Source organism: Natrix helvetica, assembly GCF_964273705.1.
Source record: "Natrix helvetica genome assembly, chromosome: 7".
NCBI lineage: Eukaryota > Metazoa > Chordata > Lepidosauria > Squamata > Natricidae > Natrix > Natrix helvetica.
In genome coordinates, this window is record NC_138558.1 from 9,173,927 (window position 1) to 9,195,201 (window position 21,275).

At 45.2% G+C, this 21,275-nt stretch overlaps 1 protein-coding gene across 1 annotated transcript in view; it reads left to right on the forward strand.

Moving 5' to 3' along the window:
• The window catches only part of FRAS1 (Fraser extracellular matrix complex subunit 1), a gene marked incomplete at its 5' end in the record, with an annotated part of 344,413 nt that overhangs the window by 158,478 nt on the left and 164,660 nt on the right, over window positions 1-21,275 (forward strand). Inside the window, 2 exons of the mRNA XM_081960316.1 lie at window positions 4,367-4,507; window positions 14,990-15,133. Coding sequence (XP_081816442.1) covers window positions 4,367-4,507; window positions 14,990-15,133 — 285 coding nt within the window. The remainder of the gene's footprint in view (window positions 1-4,366; window positions 4,508-14,989; window positions 15,134-21,275) is intronic.

Below are 21,275 nucleotides of genomic sequence, written 5' to 3' on the forward strand. Positions count from 1 at the left end.
GTATTCACTTACTTTCTACCGGTTCGCCAATGTGAGCACTCCGCCTTCCGCCTTAATTAAGGGCCTAATGGGATGGCAGTAGAGCCGGGGGAAACCGCTACTGGTTTGGGCGAACCGTTCAGAACCGTCAGAACCTCTGACATACATGCAAAACACATACAACACACACACCCCCCTCTCTGAGCTCCAAATCTGAAGCAGCCTTCGTACAAATCACTTTGAAAGAAAGAATGCTGCAGATCTGGATAACTTCCACATCGGCAAACACACATCTCTGAGCCGACCAATAAACTGCCTTCGAGTGATGGGCTAATAAAAAGTGGTTTTGTCAAGTGATTTAGGTTGTCCTGACATTTATTGGAAGAAAATCCTGTTCAAAGGTAGTTCTCAACTCCTTTTTTTGTTGTGCTCAAGGGTGGGTGTTTTTTTTTTGTGTGTGTGTTTTTTGTGTGTGCCTAACAATACCACATCGCCTTCTCTCTCTTAAAAGCGCCAGTTCAGCATTTGTACCCAGAATATGTACCACGAAGCAACAAAATTTGCTTAGGATATAGATTGGGGGAAATTGGATCGAGAGGGGAGGATGCTGAGACTAGCAGAATCCCGGCCATGTCGATGGCAAGAGGAGAGTCCGAAGACCAAATAATTCAAACCTCTGCCTGGAGCAGGAAATTCAGAAATAAAAGTATCCCCGTAGAGACAGCTTTTGAAGTTTCTGATCGCCCATAGCCTCTTTGGCAGCCCGACACACACCCTGTCCCAAAATCCGGCAGTTGAAATTGGCGTGAAAATGGCCAAATGACAACAGTGAACGCCTCCATGCCTCCTGTCAAGTTTCTTTACTTATTAAGTGCCTTCAAGTCAGCCTTGTCCCCTGGCAACGGCCTAGAGAAATCCCCGCCGTTTCCTTAGCAAGATTTTCAGAAGCGGTTTGCCATTGCCTGTTTCCTAGAGCTGAGAAAGAGGCACTGGCCCAAGATCACCCGACCTGGCTTTGTGCCAGTGGTGGGTTCCGGATCCCGTGGCAACCGGTATGCTCAGAGGGGACCGGGCATCCGCCACCTGCACATGCGCTGCGCATGCATGCGCACCCACCGTCCGCGACGGTCCAACTGCTCGGTGGAGTGTCGTGCAGGCTCCCAGCAGGCCCCGGTACGCCCGTACCAGGGCGTACCAGCCGGAACCCACCACTGCTTTGTGCCTAAAGCAAGATTAGAACTCAGAGTCTCCCAGGTCCATGATTACACCAAACTGATTCCCTTTCTGTCAATAAAATTCCCTTTTTACGACCATGTCATCCCTTCATTCAGGGAAGAGTCAGGTTGACTGGATGGACATGAGCATCTACTGGCCGGATGCCCTTCCTGACGTCACAGGGAGTTCACAGCAGATATTTTTTTCTTTGCACCCTGAGAGAGAAACATCTGCCATTGCCTAGGATTGAACTCTCAACTCCCAAGAGGCAAGCTTCTTCACCATTTAGGCCACCATGCCACTCCAGCTCTTTCTGTCAATACCGGTAGTAAACGAGTGACTTCTGATAGGATTAACAGAGGTATTATGATTAAGTCCCCATCTCAAAATGGGAGAAAAGGAAGGTAAATTAATCTTTTACATCAACATCTGTAATAAGCCATGTGGAGGATGGAAGGATGGAGAGAGAGAGATGATGGATGGAGAATGGATGGATGGATGGATGGATAGATAGATAGATAATAGACAGACAGATGATCGATGGATAGATAATGATGGGTGGATGGATAGATGATTGATGGATGGATAGATAGATAGATAGATAGATAGATAGATAGATAGATAGATAGATAGATAGATATAATGGATAGACAGATGCTTGGATAGCTAGATGGATAGTTAGAGAGAGAGAGATGATAGATAGAGAATAAATGGATGGGTAGATTGATGGATGGAGAGATAGATAGATAATAGACAGACAAATGATGGATAGATATCGTGTTTCCCCCAAAACAAGACAGGGTCTTATTTTCTTTTGACCCCCGAAATAAGCGCTTGACCTTATTTTCGGGGAGGTCTTATTATTTTTGAGGTGCAGGAGGCGGCGAGCATGGTCACCTCGTGGCTGCTGTTGCGTTGCAATATTTTCGGAGAGGGCTTACTTTTGGGGGAGGGCTTGTTTGAGCGCATGCGCTCAAAAGCCGGATTGGGCTTATTATCCAGGGAGATCTTATTTTTGGGGAAACAGGGCGAGGATGGATGGATAGATGATAGATAGATAGATAGATAGATAGATAGATAGATAGATAGATAGATAGATAGATAGATGATAGATAGATAGATAGATGATAGATAGATAGATAGATAGATAGATAGATAGATAGATAGAAAGAAAGAAAGAAAGAAAGAAAGAAAGAAAGAAAGAAAGAAAGAAAGAAAGGATAGGTAGAATGGATAGAATGGATAGGTGATTGGATAGCTAGCTGGATGGATGGATGGAGAGAGAGAGATGATGGATAGAGAATGGAGAGATGGATGGATGTGGGCCAACCCATGGCTACAATAAGACTGTCCATCTTTATTCAAGGTAATATGTTCTAATGTGGATTTCATGTTTGCTCAACTAAGCATCAGGCCCAAAACCAATAATGACATATGGTGATTCTTCCAAGTTGAGTTCTTTATTGTTTCACGCCTACAGACAAAATATTGCAAAACTGAAGACTCTCCTCTCTGAATCCACCATTTACTCTGAGAACTATTAGAGATACCATGTGATATCTCTCCCACGTAATATCTAGAGTGAGTTGCCTCTTACTCCTCGGGAGTTGCATCCCTTCCCTCCTGGAGTTTCATCCTTTTACATTCCATCATTCTTTTTTCGTTCTAGGTTACTCTCCTGCAGCTCAAGCCCTCGGGCATTTAATGGGGAGGCGGGGGGGGGGGGAATCTGCAGCATTGAAAAAGAAAAAAAGACGATTGGCGCATCAGGAAAAGCTGTTTCCAGACTGTGTCGAATATGTGGCAAAATCCCCTGCAGCAATTCTCATGTTTAAAAAATAGTCCAAGAAAGTCAAATTTTTAAAAAGTAACTTGGGTAGCACAGATGCTCTAATTAACTTTAGACTCGGGGTCTAATGCTATGATGGAGCTTCCTTGTTGGACATTTGCTCTCTTTGGAATGATAGTTGTTTAGATCGGCGGCCCCCAATATTTTGGGTGCCAGGGACCGGTTCCGTAGAGTGAGATTTTTCCGCGGTGTGATGACCTGGGACAAGGCACGAAGGTCACACAGCCAGCTGAGAGTTCACACTCCCCTTTAATGCGCCAAAATTCCCCCTAAACGCCCCGACATTCTTGGCACGTCCAAGAACAAAGCATGCACATGCACTCACACACACACACACACATGGCAGCCTCTGGCTACGCCCAGTCCAGCAAAACAAAGGAACAGGGAAATGAGTCCACAAAACAAGGAACAAACAATGAGTCCACGAACTAAGGAAAAAACCGATGAGTCCATAAAGTCAGGAACAAGGTACTGAGTCCACAAGTAAGGAAGAAGCAAACAGTCCTGCAAGATCCAAATCTCTGTACCGGCACCCCAAATTGTTATCAATTCAGTGACAAACGCTCCTCCCCGCAGCATCTCCTTAAATCTCAGTCCCCAGGTGTGCCTTATGAAGAGGGGCGGGGCTCTCTCCTTCCAAGTCGTTGGGTCGGCCTGCGTTGTTCCTGCCTTCTCTCCAGTCTCCGTGCTCGGGGATCAGGAGGGGGCATTCCTTGTTCAATGCCTAAGCTCTGTCGCTCCTCATGTCCATTGCTTGCCCTCTCTCGGTCATCTTGCCCCCATCCCTCCTAACAAGCCATCCCAATTCTGAGGGGCCCTGAGCTGACTCAGCCTGTCTCTCCCCACATTCCTCCAAAGCCAACGAAACTGCCCCCTCACTCTCACATCGGCTCCAGCTCTGGATTGTCTTCCTCCACAGATTCAGGCTCCAACAGGAACATGATATGCGGACTGAAGGGGCGTGGTTTCATGTGTTGGCTTTATCCCGCGAATGGGGCCTGGTTCCTAGCATACTGTGGCCCGGTGTTGGTCCATGGCCCGGGGGTCGGGGATCCCTGGTTTAGACGATTGTGTGTGTTGCTTTCTTCTGCAAATATGTGGCCCTGGAACCTTTACTCTGGTGTTTGTCAAACTTAGCTACTTCAAGAGATGTGGACTTCAACTCCCAGACTTCCATATATGGCTGGGGAATTCTGGGAGTTGAAGTCTACACTTCTTAAAGGGGCCAAGGCTGAAAAAGACTGTTCTACTCACAAGTCCCACCATCTTGACAAACTGTATCGTTTTATTGATGGACTCGCTTTTTTCTTCTTCCCGCCGCAGCGTGCCACTCCTCGTGCCTTTCTTGCACCCGAGGGTCTCCCGAGAACTGCACCGCTTGTGCCCCTCCTCAAGTCTTTCATGAAGGCCGTTGCAGCTCAGAATGTCCAGAGGGATGGTATCCTCAAGAAAGCCGTTGCTACGGTGAGTGTCCAGAGCGGAACCCCTGGGCAGTAGAACCAAAGAGGCAATCCTCCATTTAGTGACCATGCAAAGTTCCAACGGCACTGAAAATGCCCACTTATGACCACTTTTCACTTATGACTGTTACAGCATCCCCATGGTCACGCGATTTAAATTCAAATGCTTGACAAGTGTCTCACATTTATGACCGCTGACGGTTTTGGCTCGTTTTTGCCCTCCCCGGTCTCCAGGAGCATTTTGCAGGCCTCTCAAACTCACTGCGTGTCCTGTTTTTCACAAAAAATGGGCCATGCAGAGGATTTGGGAGGCCTGCGGAGTGCTCCTGGGAACCGGGGAGGGCAAAACCTTTTTTTTTTTTTTTTGAAATTTACCTCTTCAAAATCTTGGTGCGTCTTATACTCCAGTGCGCTATCATCATCTGCCAAAATGACCCAAAAAGAGGTCCCCAGAACTCTTCCGCAGGCCAAGTTTTTATGAAAGAGATGGGAAAAGCATTCCATTTCATTGGACCCATTTTATTTTACTTCATTTGACTTTTATTATATATATTTTTTGTTATTTTATTTTATTTTATGTTATGTTATTATGAAATGTATTTGCTGTCAATCCCAAAGGTGCTTTTTCAAGAGGCAACTGGACTTCCTTGTGTGTTTTTTTCTTTTGAAGACATTTTACTTCTCATCTGAGAAGCTTCTTCAGCTCTGACTGGATGGTGGGGGAATGGAAGGATTTATACTCTTTGCAGGCAGCTGGTCATTTGCATCTTTTTAGAGATCTGTTGAGCCCCTTGGCGGTTTGTCTGTATCCTCAGGGTCACCCCGAGTAGTGCAAATGCGCCTGGAGCTTTCTTGGCTGCAGCGTGTTGTCTTCTGCATCAAATACCATTTTGAATGCCAGGAGTATCTAACACTGATTCTAAGTTCCATCTTCAATTTACAACTTAATTTTGAAGCAGCTAAAACAACTGGCACAGGTTTGAGGCCTTCCTCGCTTCTTCCTTCTTTGCCCTTGGTTAGAATTCAGATGCTTACCTGCTTTTTTGTGACAGTTTGATAGCGAAGGTATTAACCACCTATGGATTTGGCTGTGTTGTTTTTTTTCTGACTCATCTTTTACTGCTGGCTTCTTAAAAATGATTTGTGTTGCTGACAGAGAAATATGCACAGGCTCCAGAAAACGAGTAAATAACAGATGGCAGGGGAGAGTTAGCAGCAAAGATCTGCATGAGAATAATGGGACTTTGTGGAAAGAATTACCTTGCCAGCAATGAAGATATTCTCCCTTTGTTTTTAATTGGCCTCTTAGCCATCTCTGTCCATGAGTGATAACGCGCATAGAAAGGTCTCTGTATGTAAATATGTTCAGGTTTCATGCTCATCATAGATGACTATGATTTACATATAGGTGGTAGATGTCACTATTTTCCAGAGTGGGAAGTAGGAGTGGGTTCCTGCCAGTTCTAACCTCTCCTATAGAGGAGGTTCCACAAATCTACCTTGCCGTTTAGAACCGGTTCCAGCTCCCTCCCGCCGCCCATCCGCACATCATCAAGAAGAAGAGTGAGAGGAGGAATTCTGGGAGTTGAAGTCCACAAGTCTTAAAGCTGTCAAGTTTGAACACCCCAGGGGTTTTCTTTCTAAAGGGTTAGGGGTGCAAGGATGTTGTAACTTGACAGCTTTAAGACTTGCACACTTCCGTGCCAGAGTTCTTGAGCCAACATGACTGGAAGAGGAATTCTGGGAGTTGAAGTCCACAAGTCTTAAAGCTGTCAAGTTTGAACACCCCTGGGGTTTTTTTCCCTAAAGGGTTAGGGGTGCAAGGGTCTTGTAACTTGACAGCTTTAAGACTTGCGTGCTTCAAATGCCAGTTTCTGAGCCAACATTTTGGTTGCTAAGCAAGAGCGTTGTTAAGTGAGTTTCACCACATTTTACAAGTTGCCCATGCCCACCCAGTCATATGACTACCAAGCCACTCCTAACTGGTCACATGGCCGGCAAACCACTCCCACAAAGCAGGCCACACCTACAGAAGAGGTTCTAAATTTTTTTGAAACCCATCACTGGTTGGAAGGCATCTGGGAGGTCTTCTAGTCCAACCCTCCTTCCTCAAGCTGGTAACCTTATACCCGGGATGGTGAAACTATGGCACACGTGCCACAGGTGGAGTCCTCTGCAGGCACGTGAGCCGTCGCCCAGCTCAGCTCCACCGCGCCTCCTGCCAGCCAGCTGATTTTCAGGTCTCTGCTATGCAGACGGGAGACGCCTACGCATGCGCGGAGAGGTGGGGAGGTCGTGCGTGCAGGCGGGGGGGGGGGCATGTACATGTGTGTGAGGTGCAGGCCTACCCGCGGCCCGTTTTTGGTCCCAGGAGTCTTCAGGGAGGCCTGCTAAACCCAAAACAGGTCGCGGGAGTGGTGGTGCGCATGCACGGGAGGGCGGGGCTGACACCCGCGTACGATTTTGGCACACAAGGAGAAAAAGGTTAGCCCTCACTGCCTTATACCGTTTCAGACAAACGGGAATTTTGATCACATGATCATGGAGATGGTCATAAGGGTGAAAAATGATCATTGGTCAGTGTCAAAGTGTAACTCTGAACAGTCACTAAATGAATCGTGGTAAGCTGAGAGCCACCCGTGTGTGCAAGTGATCAAGATATGTAAAATACCATCAACATTTTAATCCAGGAAGTGCCACCGTTGTTCCTCGGCAGACAATATGATTTAAATTCATGAGTATTATAGACTTGATGTCTTTAAGCACAATCGTACCTTTCCTTCAGCTATACCTTTCCCTGTAAATAAGGTATATATGGAACAGGCGAAATGTTATGAATTTAGACCATCCGAAATCCAAAATGATCTGGTTTGGTCCTTTTTGTTTGATGGAAACAGTACTTGCCAATATGAAATATTTGTTGTGTATTTAAAGATGGGCTACCCGCAACATTATGGGAGATTTTGCACTTGAACGAAAGTGCTTTGAATGTCAAATAGTTCAGATTTGCAATGCTTTTTCCCCATCATCTTTCAGCCTAAAGCAGTGTTTCTTAACCTTGGTGACTTTAGGTCCTGTGGACTTCAGCTCCCAGAATTCTCCAGCCAGCTTTGCTGGCTGGGGAATTCTGGGAGTTGAAGTCCAGAGGACTTAAAGTCGCCAAGGTTGAGAAACACTGGCCTAAAGGGTTATTTTATTGAGTATTTTCAATCTCTAAAGAGACCTGTAACTTAAATGTGGAATGATAGAGAGAGAAGACATAATGTGCAGTGGCGCTTATTATCCATATTAAAAGGCTTGGAATAAGAATAGAACCCTCTTAATCAGGGGTCCCCAAACGTTTGCAACTTTAAGACTTGTGGACTTCAACTCCCAGAATTCTCCAGCCAACTTTAAGACTTGTGGACTTCAACTCCCAGAATTCTCCTGCCAGCATAGCTGGCTGGAGAATTCTGGGAGTTGAAGTCCACAAATCTTAAAGTTGTCAAGTTTGAAGATCTCTGCTCTTAATGGTGATTCAGAAGTGTAAGATATTTTAAAAATTACTCTAACAGATTGCCTATTTACTTATAAGTAATATAGGTCACTCATTCTCAACTCTCCCATCTGAGGCATTTTGAAACCAAGGCCCCCCTCTGAATAAACTGATGTAGGCCTGATTTATAATCTCCATGGAAACGGCGGTGATAAATTTTTGGCTGTAGCTCACTTAGCTGCATTGGGTGTTTCACCCAGCTAGACCAATCCTATCAAACTTACAAATTCTCTTAGCCATTTGATCTTCAGATCTGTTTTCTCTGAAGTAACCCTGGTTCTGACTCTGAGTTTGCTGTCTTCTGTGCCCTGGGATTTTATTACTTGGGATTTTATTACTTGACAAGTAACACTTGAGGTCTTTGTGATGAAGAATTTGAAGTCACTCTAAGCTAGTTTCGCTTAGCTAAACTAAGACAAGAGGACAACTAAAGAGCGCATCGGTCACCTGGTCACCTGCATGCACGAGCGAAAACGAGCTGGCTGGCACGTGCATGCGCCCCAGGGAGCTGCTCTTCCCCTTTCCAGCGCTCCCCTACACGCAAAGACCAGAACCCGCAAGAGCAACGGGCGACGGCTGGCGTGCCCAGAGAGATGGCTCTGCGTGCCACTTCTGGCACGCATAGGTTTGCCATCACTGGTATATCACCTTAAGAAGCCTATGCGGATCTTCCCAGGTTTTTTTTCCTTATTAAAGCACATTGGAGTTTAAATTAAATACCGTATTGAGAGTAGAATGAAGCTTACCGTATTTTTCAGAGTATAAAATGCACCATTTTCCCTCAAAAAAGAGGGTGAAAATCTGGGTGCGTCTTATACACTAAACACAGCATTTTTGGCCTACTGAAACCCCGCCCCCTTTGCAAAAACGGACGTGCAGAGGGTTTGGGAGGCTTGCAAAGTGCTCCTGAGGGCTGGGGAAGGCAAAAAAGAGCAGAAAATGGGCCATTTTGCCCCCCCCCACCAGCCCCAAGGAGTACTCTACAAGCCTCCCATAGCCTCTGCATACCCTTTTCCCCAAACAAGTGGCCCGTTTTTGCAAAAAATAGGCAAATTTTGCTTGCTTTTTGCTCCCGCAGCCCCCAGGATCACTCTACAAGCCTCCCAAAGGTCTGCATGCCCCCCTCTTTTTTTTTTTCAAAAAACGAGGCATGAAGAGGGTTTGGGAGGCCTGCAGAGTGCAAAAAACATTTTTTTCAAAATGTACCCCTTCAAAATCATGGTGCATCTTATACTCCGGTGCGTCTTATAGTCTGAAAAATACGGTATCTAACAGAGATTTATAGAGTACCCAACTGTTAGTCCATCAGAATATGAATAATTATGCTCGTCCACAAATGCCTTTTGTGCAGAAAAAGAGGTAGATGGTGCCTTGCACCATCAACAGAATAATTGGTGACTCCAAGAACTGAATCAGGGAGAACCAACATGTTCGAGGGCTCTGGAGCAGCCCCTTAGATTTTGCCCGCGTAACAGAACAGATTCCACAACGAGTCAGGCGAGTTTATGCTGTACCTGTTTTTATCCTCTTTAAAAGCAAAAAAAAAGCAAAGAGAGCTGGGAAAGAGCATGGGTGAGGGAGAGAGAATCCCGAACTTTGCTTTAGAGGAACTTTTTGGAAAACTTCAAAGCTGTGAATAATGCCGACTTTAATCTCCCCCCCCCCATTTCATTTTGAGCTGAGTTGGTACATAAGGAGGCATGCCAGGTGTGTAGCTGAAGAGATAAGCAAGTGCTGGGTTGTTGGTTTTTTGATTTTTTTCATTTTGTTCATGGAAAATGCTTGCTTGGACTCCGTTGTTGTTTTTGACGGGGGGGGGGGAGAGGTGGTTGGGGTGGCGGGAGTTGAGAAAAAAATATCTACTTGCCGAGTCAACATACGAGACAAATCTTTTCCGTGCCTGTATATTGGTATTACTGGGGTTTTTTTCCCATTTAGAGTTGGATGTAAGACTGTAGGGAATAAGACTGTAGGGAATTAGCACTACAAGAATGAAATATTCTAGGAAATATTAAAAAGGCAGAATATTATACTTCCCTGGATGAGAAAAGGAGAAACACGTTTTAAAGACAAAGCAGCTCTCTGCAGCTCCCCCCACCTTTCAGCTCCAGGAAGATGGGATTAAGTCATGGCCCTCAGGACATGATAGGATTAGCCCTCTACCCATCTCAGCACATGGCACCCGGGAAGATTACCGTATTTTTCGGAGTATAAGACGCACCAAGATTTTGAAGAGGCAATTTTTTTTTTAAAAAAAAAGTTTTTGCACTCTGCAAACCTTCCCAAAATGGCCAGTTTTCCGTTTACATTTTTTAAAAAAAGGCATGAATAGCCTTTAGGAGGCTTGTAAAATGCTCCTGGGGGGGGGGGAGACACAAAAACGAGCAAAAACTAACCAGTTTGTCGTGAAAATGGGCCCATTTTTTGTCAAAATTTTTTTGCATGCATAGCCTTTAGGACGCTTATAGAGTACTTCTGGGGGCTGGGGGGGGGGGCGGGAAATGAGCACAAAACAGCCTGGTTTTGCTCATTTTTGCCCTCCCCAGCCCCCAGGAGCACTCTGGAAGCCTCCTAAAGGCTATGCATGGCCATTTTTGCAAAGGGGGGGGGAAGTTTCAGGAGGCCAAAAAATGCTGTATTCCGTGTATAAGACACACCCAGATTTTCATCTTATACTCCGAAAAATAGGATACATCACCCAGCAAGGCTCAACCAAGCCTGGGACTCAGGACAGCCTACAGCAGGGGTGTCCAAACTTGGGAACTTTAAGACTTGTGGACTTTAACTCCCAGAATTCCCAGCCAGCAGAGCTGGCTGGGGAATTCTGGGAGTTGAAGTCCACAAGTCTTAAAGTTCCCAAGTTTGGACACCCCTGGCCTACAGATTTGCCCCTACTTAGCCCCATGCGAGTCTGACAACCAATCAGAATACAAGCTCAGTTTCAAAAGCCCAGAGAGGGCATAAAACCAGGGATTTTCAGCATCTCTTCCCTTTTTTTTTTCCTTCTTCACCCAACATCTTCAAGGCAGGTGATCCTGTCCAACATTAAAACCACCTTCCCCAGCAACTCCCATGAATCGAGTGTCTTTTTTTCTCCACTTGGAACTGAACCCGTTCTCCGTTCCTCATCCAGGGAAACATAATATTCTGCGTTTTTCATGATTTCCTAGACTTATTTCATTCTTCTAGAAGAGGGGTGGGTGCTAACCTCCTACAAGACTAAAAAAGAAAAAAAGTTTATGGAGGAGGACAGATCTTCACACTCCTGAAACGAATGAAGGAACAAATTTTTTCCTGCAAAAGCCCACTTCCCTTTCGCTCCTCTTTTATTTCCTCTGGGAGGGGCCATTCATCATCCACCTCTGGCCTTACTCCCAAGTCGACCCTTATTCTTTAGCTGTCCCCTTTGTCTGGCCACTCTGCACATGCGCACACTGGGAACAGGCTCCTGCTGTTCTTCTGCCTCACTGATGTCTGACTCTGAAGGCAGCTGATAACTGGCATATGGCTCTGCCCCCCAATCTGCCTCCGACACAGAGCCCTCATCTGAACTTTCCCCAGCCTCCAGGAGTGGCCCATGTTCCTCCCCAACCTCCTCACTATCCAAAGATGCTGCCAGCTCCACAGCTCCAGGCCAAAACAACAAGCTCTAGCCAAATCCCAGTGAGATGTAAATCCAATTTCCTTTTTACCACTTGTTTCGCCGAGTTAAATTTCCATGCCTGGATTTTTAATAACATATTCAGATATTTAAAGGCGTAAGGAAAATAATTTCCGGCTGCAATTCTTCGCCTGATCATGGGATCATACAATCGTTGTGGAAGGATTCCAACCAATGCATGAGAATGGAGGTATTTGGGCTCCAGTTAGCCCAGACGATCTAATTCATTTTTAAAAAATCAACCTGATTTCTCTTCCCCCTCCTGGGAAGAATAAACGTTGGTCTGCTTCGTTCCTCCTTTTGTTTGTCCTGCTGCAGGCCCCCTGGGAGCACAAAACAGTAACAACCCCAAATACAATCTGTATTAAAATTGCTTTTCCAGCCGTGCACACTCCTTCTTTTCACAGATAGAGCCTCTGTTGTCTTCAAGCATGTCGTGTAATTAGCGTTGATAGATTGTGTTTGTATCCCGAGCTTGGTGGTAGAAAATTCCCAGCAATGATCCAACGAAGGGAATCATCTTCAAAGATAGTTGATTTAAAAAAAACAAAAAACAGATAACCAAACATGTCCTTGGAGATTCTCAGTCATCGAGGTCAGGGTTGTCCCAAGGGTCCTTTTTTACAAGAGGCAACTGACTTTCTGGTTTTTCTTTGAAGGCGTTTCGCTTCTCATCCAAGAAGCTTCTTCAGCTCGGAATGGAAGGATTTATTTATTATATATCAAGATCAGTGTTCATACCACTTTATAAGGCCTTGGTAAGGCCACACTTGGAATCCGGCATTCAGTTTTGGTCGCCACGATGTAGAAAAGATGTGGAGACTCTAGAAAGAGGGCAGAGAAAAGCAACAAAGATGATTAGGGGACTGGAGACTGAAACATATGAAGAACGGTTGCAGGAACTGGGTATGTTTAGCAAGAAAAAGAAGGACTATGGGAGACATGATAGCAGTGTTCCAATATCTCAGGGGTTGCCACAAAGAAGAGGAAGTCAAACTAGTCTCCAAGGCACCTGAGGGTAGAACAAGAAGCAATGGGTGGAAACTAATCAAGGAGAAAAGCAACTTAGAAATGAGAAGAAACTTCCTGACAGTTAGAACAATTAATCAGTGGAACAGAAGTTGCCTCCAGAAGTTGTGAATGTCCCAACACTGGAAGTCTTTAAGAAGATGTTGGATAGCCATCTGTCTGAAACGGTATAGGGTTTCCTGCCTAGGCAGGGGGTTGGACTAGAAGACCTCCAAGGTCCCTTCCAACTCTGCTATTGTATTGTAATGTATCTCCTTGCAGACGACTGATCCAGAGGTGGGTTCCTACCAGTTTGTCCTGCTTTGGCCGAGTAGGTAATAACTCGGCCTGCCACGCCCCCGAACAGGTTCTATCGTTGGTGTCGCCATCTTGATTTTTGGTTCTGCACATGCGCAGAACAATCTTCATTGCAAAAAAATGTTTTTTTCCCTTTTCTAATGTCCATGCGCAGACCTCTTTAGGGGCAAATGCGCACGAGAATAGATTTTTTGCCTGCTGAACCTAGACGAACCTAGCTTTTGGGGAGGAAAACAAGAAAAAAAAACCTGCCTCTGCCTCCCAGCAATTTGCCTCCTTGCAGCGAACAGCCTGTTTTAGTTTCAGCTTCAGCACAGACTCATTAGCACAAGCAGCTGATTGTCAGTTCGATCAGCCTCCCGATGATCAGTTGCGGGCAGCGTGGTTCTGAGTGGGCAGAATATGGAGCGCACAGAGGCCAAAAATGGGATGCGGAGGCCGAAAATGGGGTGCACCGAGGTGGCAATAGGCAATGGCAATCCCTGCAGCCTGAAACAGCTGATCATTAGGAGGCCAATCCAACCGACAATCAGCTGCTTGTGCTAATCAGGTTGTGCTGAAACTGAAACAGGCTGTTCCCTGTTTGCTGCAAGGAGGCAAATTGCTGGGAGGCAGAGGCCAAAGGATGGGATGGCCGGGGCTACAGTGAGTGGTTGGGGCTACATGCCTTGTATATAAGACACACCCAAATTTTCATCCTCTTTTAGGGGGGAAAAAGTGTGTCTTATACTCCAAAAAATACAGCAAGTCCTTCTGTTCCCCCTATCCTGTCAGAGCTGAAGAAGCTTCTTGGATGAGAAGCAAAACATCTTCAAACATAAACCAGAAAGTCCAGCTGCCTCTTGAAAAAGGACCTTTGGGACAACCAAACATTCACATAGCATGTTCTCAGCAATGATCCAACTAAAGCCAGAATGGGACAACTCGCTGCGTTGCTGAGGAACAATTCAACACATACAAAAATTGAATTCAGTTCGATGGAACCACGCCCAATAATAATAAAATAAAGTCAATTCAGAAATACAAGAGTTATAATAATCTCGATGAAATCGTGGTCCCCGATAATAAAAGTCCCTGAATGAAGCAATTAATACAGCGTTGAATTGTCTTGCAGCCAGTGGTTCTGTGGCGAGCCGGCCATGGTGCGAAGATCATGGCAAGTCAGCCGTGATGAGTTGGCTGCTGCAAATTGGTCGCCGGGAGTTGCCCTAGGCCTAGACCCAACTAAGGCAGGCGCTTGCAAATTTGGCAACTTTAAGACTTGGGGACCAGCCCCCAGAATTTCCCAGCCAGCATGGTTACCTGAGGAATTCTGGGAGTTGAAGTCCACAGGTCTTAAAGTTGCCAAGTTTGGAGATCCCTGAGCTAAAGGAAATATCTTCATAGTTAGTTATGTGACAAATAAATAAGCATGCACTTTTAGCAGGGGTGGGCTTCAAAAATTGTAGCAACTGGTTCGCTGCCCCATTGCTGGGTGGGCGTAGCCGTGGTGGGTGTGGCTTAGTCAGGCTCCTGCACCGTGGGGTGGGGTGGGTGGGTGTTTTTCATCCTCCCAGGCTTTTCTCGACCCTCGGGGAGGGTGGAAACTGCTTCCCCCCCGGGTTCCAAAGGCCCTCCGGAGGCCGGAAACAGTAGGCCTGTTCCCCCCCCGCCCCCGAACCTCCGCGTGGGCCCTGCACTTACCTGGCATGATGAACGGGCCACGTGGAGACTCCTGGGATGGGAGGGGCAGGGTGGGAGGGGTTAAGTGGGCGTGGCCAGTCAGGGTGGCACGTGGGGGTTTGCCGAATCCTAGCTAGACGACCGCCCGAACCCGTGCGAACCCCCAGCAACCCACCCCATGACTTTTAGCCATGTTTTGGAGTCTACAAAGTCAGAATTTTGCTTTTTATCAAAGCGATCGGCTTCCATAGCGGACTTCTTCTTTCTTCCTCTTACTTTCTCGCGCTCTCTGTCTCTCCCAGCCTGCCATCCTTCTTGCAAGACGTGCAGCGGGGCTGAAGATGATGAATGCACGGCTTGTCATCCCCACGTCCCTTTCCTCAACGGAAGATGCAGAACTCCCTGCAAGAGAGAGCAATACCTCAATCTGGTAGGATACTGTGCGGGTAAGTGCATGAGAAATATTGAACCGCTCACCGAACAATTTATCGTTTGGCTGTGCCACATTTGTAACCCTACCTCCTTCTCCCCCCCCCCCCCCCCCGGAGTTCAGGAATAATGCAATTTTGTCTTCATTCTGAATGGAATTCGTTGGAAGTGTCTGCTTTGTTTATGGCTGCGATTGAGGCTAAATGCAGATTTCTATCCAGGCTGTCGCCATATACAATACAATACAATAGCAGAGTTGGAAGGGACCTTGGAGGTCTTCTAGTCCAACCCCCTGCTTAGACAGGAAACCCTATACAGTTTCAGACAAATGGTTATCCAACATCTTTTTTAAAACTTCCATTGTTGGAGCATTTACAACTTCTGGAGGAAAGCTGTTCCACTGATTAATTGTTCTAACTGTCAGGAAATTTCTCCTTGGTTCTAGGTTGGTTCTCTCCTTGATTAGTTTCTGCCCATTGTTTCTTGTTCTGCCCTCAGGTGCTTTGGAGAATAGCGTGACTCCCTCTTCTTTGTGGCAGCCCCTGAGATATTGGAACTCTGCTATCATCTCTCCCCTAGTCCTTCTTTCTATTAAACTAGACAGACCCAGTTCCTGCAACCGTTCTTCATATGTTTTAGTCTCCAGTCCCCTAATCCTCTTTGTTGCTCTTCTCTGCACTCTTTCTAGAGTCTCCACATCTTTTTTACATCGTGGCGACCAAAACTGGATGCAGTATTCCAAGTGTGGCCTCACCAAGGCCTTATAAAGTGGTATTAACTCTTCATGTGATCTTGATTCTATCCTTCTGTTGATGTAGCCTAGAACTGTGTTGGGTTTTTTGGCAGCTGCTGCACACAGCTGGCTCATATTTAAATGGTTGTCCACTAGAACTCCAAGATCCCTCTCACAGTTACTACTGTGGGAATAAGGATAGCAAGGGTGGGAACCGAAAGTAAATGCTATGTCTATCCGAGACACTGCTTCAAGGTCTCTTACATACCTTCATGTGACTGGATTGACCATTACGAAAACATCCGTGGTGGCACAGAGGTTAGAATACAGTTCTGCAGGCTACTTCTGCTGACTGCTGGTGGTTCAGCGGTTCGATTCTCACCGGCTCAAAGTTAACTCATCCTTCCATCCTGCGATTTACAACCATCAGAACATACAATGGAAATTCTGGGATCTATTATGGTCGTAAGTCAAGGAACACCTGTGGTACAATGCATCTTCTCTGCTTTAGAATATAGAGTTGATTTTTTTTTTAAGTTGCTCTAGCATCGACAGTGGTTGGAGTGCAGTACTGCAGGCTACTTCTGCTGACTGGCTGCAATTTGGCAGTTCGAATCTCACCAGGCTCAAGGTTGACTCAGCCTTCCATCCTTCTGAGGTGGGTAAAATGAGGACCCAGATTGTTGGGAGCAATAGGCTGACTCTGTAAACCGCTTAGAGAGGGCTGTAAGGCCCTGTGAAGCGGTATATAAGTCTAAATGCTGTTGCTATTGCCATCCTGTCTGAACCTGACTGGTCGCATAGGGTGGCCAATGGGAGGTAGGCAGAGGTGGTATTCAGCAGGTTCTGACCAGTTCTGGAGAACCGGTAGCGTAAAATTTTGAGTATGGTGGATTTTGCGGTAACCTTCCCCTGGAATGGGACGGGAATGAAGATTTTGCAGTATCCTTCCCCTGCCACACCCACCAAGCCATGCCACACCACGCCCACCAAGCCACGCCCACAGAGGCACCGTGGTTTGGCCCTTTTGCTGTTTCCAGGGCGGCCCCAGGATCTGGCCCCCAGGCCTTGAGTTTGGTACCCCTGCCTTAGTGTTTGAACACATTTTGAAAGTAGCCCTGTGGATCTCTTTTTAAGTATGATTAATGATTTGGTAGCAAGCAGCTATCACATAAACTTCATACAACTTCAGATGTTCTAATATGGATCCCTCCCAGCCCCACCTGGGCCACCACAGGCGCCCCTGGCCACGAGCGATGTCGAGCTGGCCATGCCCATTTGGCCACACCCACATAGGCCACGCCTACACAGGCCCCTCGAAGTCAATCATAAGCCTGTTGTAGCCCTCAATGAAATCCAGTTTGACACCCCTGTTATAATACATGTATCAGTTTTCCTGAATTAGAAGCTTCTTCAAATGTTTTGAAGTAAAACGTTGAAAATAATTCAGGTTGAATTATATTGTCAGGGAAGGAAAAGATATCCGCAGGATGGGTGGAGTAGGAGGTTGACGTAAATACTACTGTACTGAACGTTAACGCTCCTGTGTGAGGAAATTTCAATTTCTAATGTATTTTTTATAACTGTCACTCAATCTGTCATTGATGCTTGTTTCATACAAAAATTTTTTCCTTTCCAACCCTGGAGGCAAACATTGGATATTACTTCTTCAAAGGAACTTCTTCTTCTTCTTCTTCTTCTTCTTTTTTTGTACCTATATAGACAAGAACGTTAAGTTTGCCAACTTCAGATTAATTGCAGCCAGAAAGCCAGTGGCAAAAAAATGGGGAAAAAAACATTTTAATTGTGAGAAGCTGCACCAATTATTATCTCTCAGAGAGGGTACCTGCGTAAGTCAATTTAATTGGCAGGAAGGGAGTAATAGAAAAATAGTGCTATCCTTGGGAAGAATAACAGACCCAAAATAAGGTCTTTTGAAAGGCATTATATAATTAGTCAAGTTCTTTTCTCTGCAACCAGTTCCACTTTGAGATAATAGAGCCCGTTTTACATCGTCGGGAATCCTGTGGGGTTTGTCTAAAAGAATTATTTCTACCTTTCTTTTCTCCTCCTTTGATTTTTTTTTCTTTCTTTCCCATTTTGAGAATCCAGATTCGTCTTTGTAACAGTCTGGCAACAGCAGCTGCTTTTAAATGTTCTTGTGTTGTTGAGTGGTGAGCCACAAATAAACCGGATTGTCTGTTTTTACGTGTCTTTCCTAGTCAGTTTCACTCACCTAAATTTACAGGTGGTGCTCAACTTACAACAGTCCGTCCATTGACCTTTCAAAGTTACAACTGTCTTACCTTGTAGCTCGGGGTGGAAATGAGGTTTAGGTTTAGGTTTATTGGACTTATATGCCGCCCTTCTTCCAAAGGACTCAGGGCGGCGTACAACATAAAAACACATATTACAAAAGATAAAAGAGAGATTAAATAGAATATCCAAAAAACCCAATAGACATTTACAACAAGATTTAGAAATTAAATTGAAAATAACAATTAAAATTAATAATTTATTTTATTCAGGCCAGGCCGGCTTGCTGGAAAAGCCAACTTTTTAGGGCGCGCCGGAAGGACCGGAGATTGGGAATTATGAGAAGCTCCTAGGGCAGCTCATTCCAAAGGGAAGGCGCTCCCACAGAGAAGGCTCTCCCCCTGGGGGTTGCCAGCCAACACTGCCTGGCCGACGGCACCCTTTCAACACAACGCCGAAAGCACACGGAACGCTGTTACCTTCCAAACAAAAGTGGTCCCTATTTTTCTACTTGCATTTTTTACGTGCTTTCAAGCTGCTAGGTTGGCAGAAGCTGGGACAAGTAACGGGAGCTCACTCCCTTACGCAGCGCTAGGGATTCGAACCGTCGAACTGCCAACCTTTTTGATCGACAAGCTCAGCGTCTTAGCCACTGAGCCACCGCATCCCTGGCAGATGGCCTTAACGGCTGGCTAGAAGGATGCAAAGGACCAGCTGTCTGCAAGGAGTATAAATCCTTCCATTCCTCGCCAATCCAGTCAGAGCTGAAGAAGCTTCTTGGAGGAGAAGTGAAACGTCTTCAAAGAAAAACCAGAAAGTCCAGTTCCCTCTTGAAAAAAGCACCTTTGGGACAGCTTAAGAGAAAGAAGGACTAGGGAAGACATGATAGCAGTGTTCCAATATCTCAAGGGTTGCCACAAAGAAGAGGGAGTCAAGCTATTCTCCAAGGCACCTGAGGGTAGAACAAGAAGCAATGGGTGGAAACTAATCAAGGAGAGAAGCAACTCAGAACTGAGGAGAAACTTCCTGACAGTGAGAACAATGAATCAGTGGAACAGAAGTTGCCTCCAGAAGTTGTGAATGCCCCAACACTGGAAGTCTTTAAGAAGATGTTGGATAGCCATCTGTCTGAAACGGTATAGGGTTTCCTGCCTAGGCAGGGGGTTGGACTAGAAGACCTCCAAGTCCCTTCCAACTCTACCATTGTATTGTATTAAAAGGATAGAAGGGTGAAGTTCTATCAGCAAAGGAGGCATCAAACAGCGAATCTGGATAGCAGCATCTCATTCTCCTCCAGACTGCCGTTGCTCCCCTTGTAATTTTCTAAATCACCGCAATGAGGATTCATTTGGTGTCCAATATCCTTTCGCGTGCCCTGCATACAAAAGACTTCTTGTAAAGCCTATTTTCCCCGTAAAATCTTTTGAACCATCTCGGTTCAGGAGACGGTCAGGAGCCCTTGGCTAATGGGCTGCTGAAACCGTCAGTCAACTGTCAGTCTTCTCCTAGTAATAAATTCCATTCTCGGTGGTGGTAGGTGAGCCTTGGACATGTTGCGAGGCAGCTATGTTCAGAAGTTAGCAGCAGTACGAGATAGAAGATTTCACTGGGATTTACAGTCACAAAGAAAAAGAAGATAAAAGAGTAGATCTCCCAAAAAAGAAACCACAAAATAGTAAGGAAAGGAGGAGAACAGGGAAAAAACCTTGGGGAAAGTTACTAGGATAATAAAAGTCTGAAGAAAAGATACATTAATCCCCAAAATAGGAAAAAGGAAAAGAAGAAGTTAGGGGAGAGGGGGAGAAAAAGGAAGAGAATTAAAACTGGAATTTTTGAGAGCCCAAGAGAAAATGGTTAAAAGAGGAAGAAAGGGGAAAAGAGTTACATTAGTAGACTAAAGAGAATAGTAGTAAGATTGTTATTGTGATGTAACTAATTAAGAAATAAAGACATGATAGTATATTGTTAATTGTAGAAAAAGTTTGAAAGAAATGCTCCCTAGGTTTAGGTTGAATTAGAGAATGTATGCTGTTTATAGCAAAATATACCAGTGGAGAAAATAAGAAATGAAAATTTTGTGTCACTTTGAAGGGGCAAATTAAGAAAAAATAACTAGAAAGATGGAAAGTAATGGAAGAGAATAATTTGGCTGAAAGCGAAAATGAAACTATGATGTAAAAAGGACTATGTAAATGAGAGGTTGCAAAAGAAAAGACTCAGACAACTCTTTGTTCCTATAATATGTATAATTTGTTAGATCCAGGAAACTACAGACCTATCAGCCTGACCTCAATACCAGGAAAGATTCTGGAAAAAATAATCAAGCAACGAATTTGCGAACACCTAGAAGCAAACAAAGTAATAGCCAAAAGCCAACATGGATTTCTCAAAAACAGATCATGCCAGACTAATCTTATTGCATTCTTTGATAATGTGACAAAATTAGTGGACCAAAGGAATGCCGTCGATATAGTTTACTTGGACTTCAGTAAGGCTTTTGATAAAGTAGACCATAACCTACTATAGATAAAGTAGAAGAGTGCAGAGAAGAGCAACAAAGAGGATTAGGGTACTGGAGACTAAAACATGAAGAACGGTTGCAGGAACTGGGTATGTTTAGCTTGAGAGAAAGAAGGACTAGGGGAGACATGATAGCATTGTTCCAATATCTCAGGGGTTGCCACAAAGAAGAGGGAGTCAAACTATTCTCCAAGGCACCTGAGTGTAGAACAAGAAGCAATGGGTGGAAACTAATCAAGGAGAGAAGCAACTTAGAACTGAGGAGAAATTTCCTGACAGTGAGAACAATTAATCAGTGGAACAAGTTGCCTCCAGAAGTTGTGAATGCCCCAACACTGGAAGTCTTTAAGAAGATGTTGGATAGCCATTTGTCTGAAACGGTATAGGGTTTCCTGCCTAGGCAGGGGGTTGGACTAGAAGGCCTCCAAGGTCCCTTCCAACTCTACTATTGTATTGTATTGTATTGTATTGTATTGTATTAGAAAATAAAAAAACTGTGAATGGAAAAAAAGAAGAAGTTAGCAGTACTGGAGATACAATGGCACCACTTCATCATTGCTTTTTGATTTTTAAAAAAACATTTTACAGGCAGTCCTCGACTTACAACCGTTCCTTGAGCGACCGTTTAAAGTTACAACGGTATTGAAAAG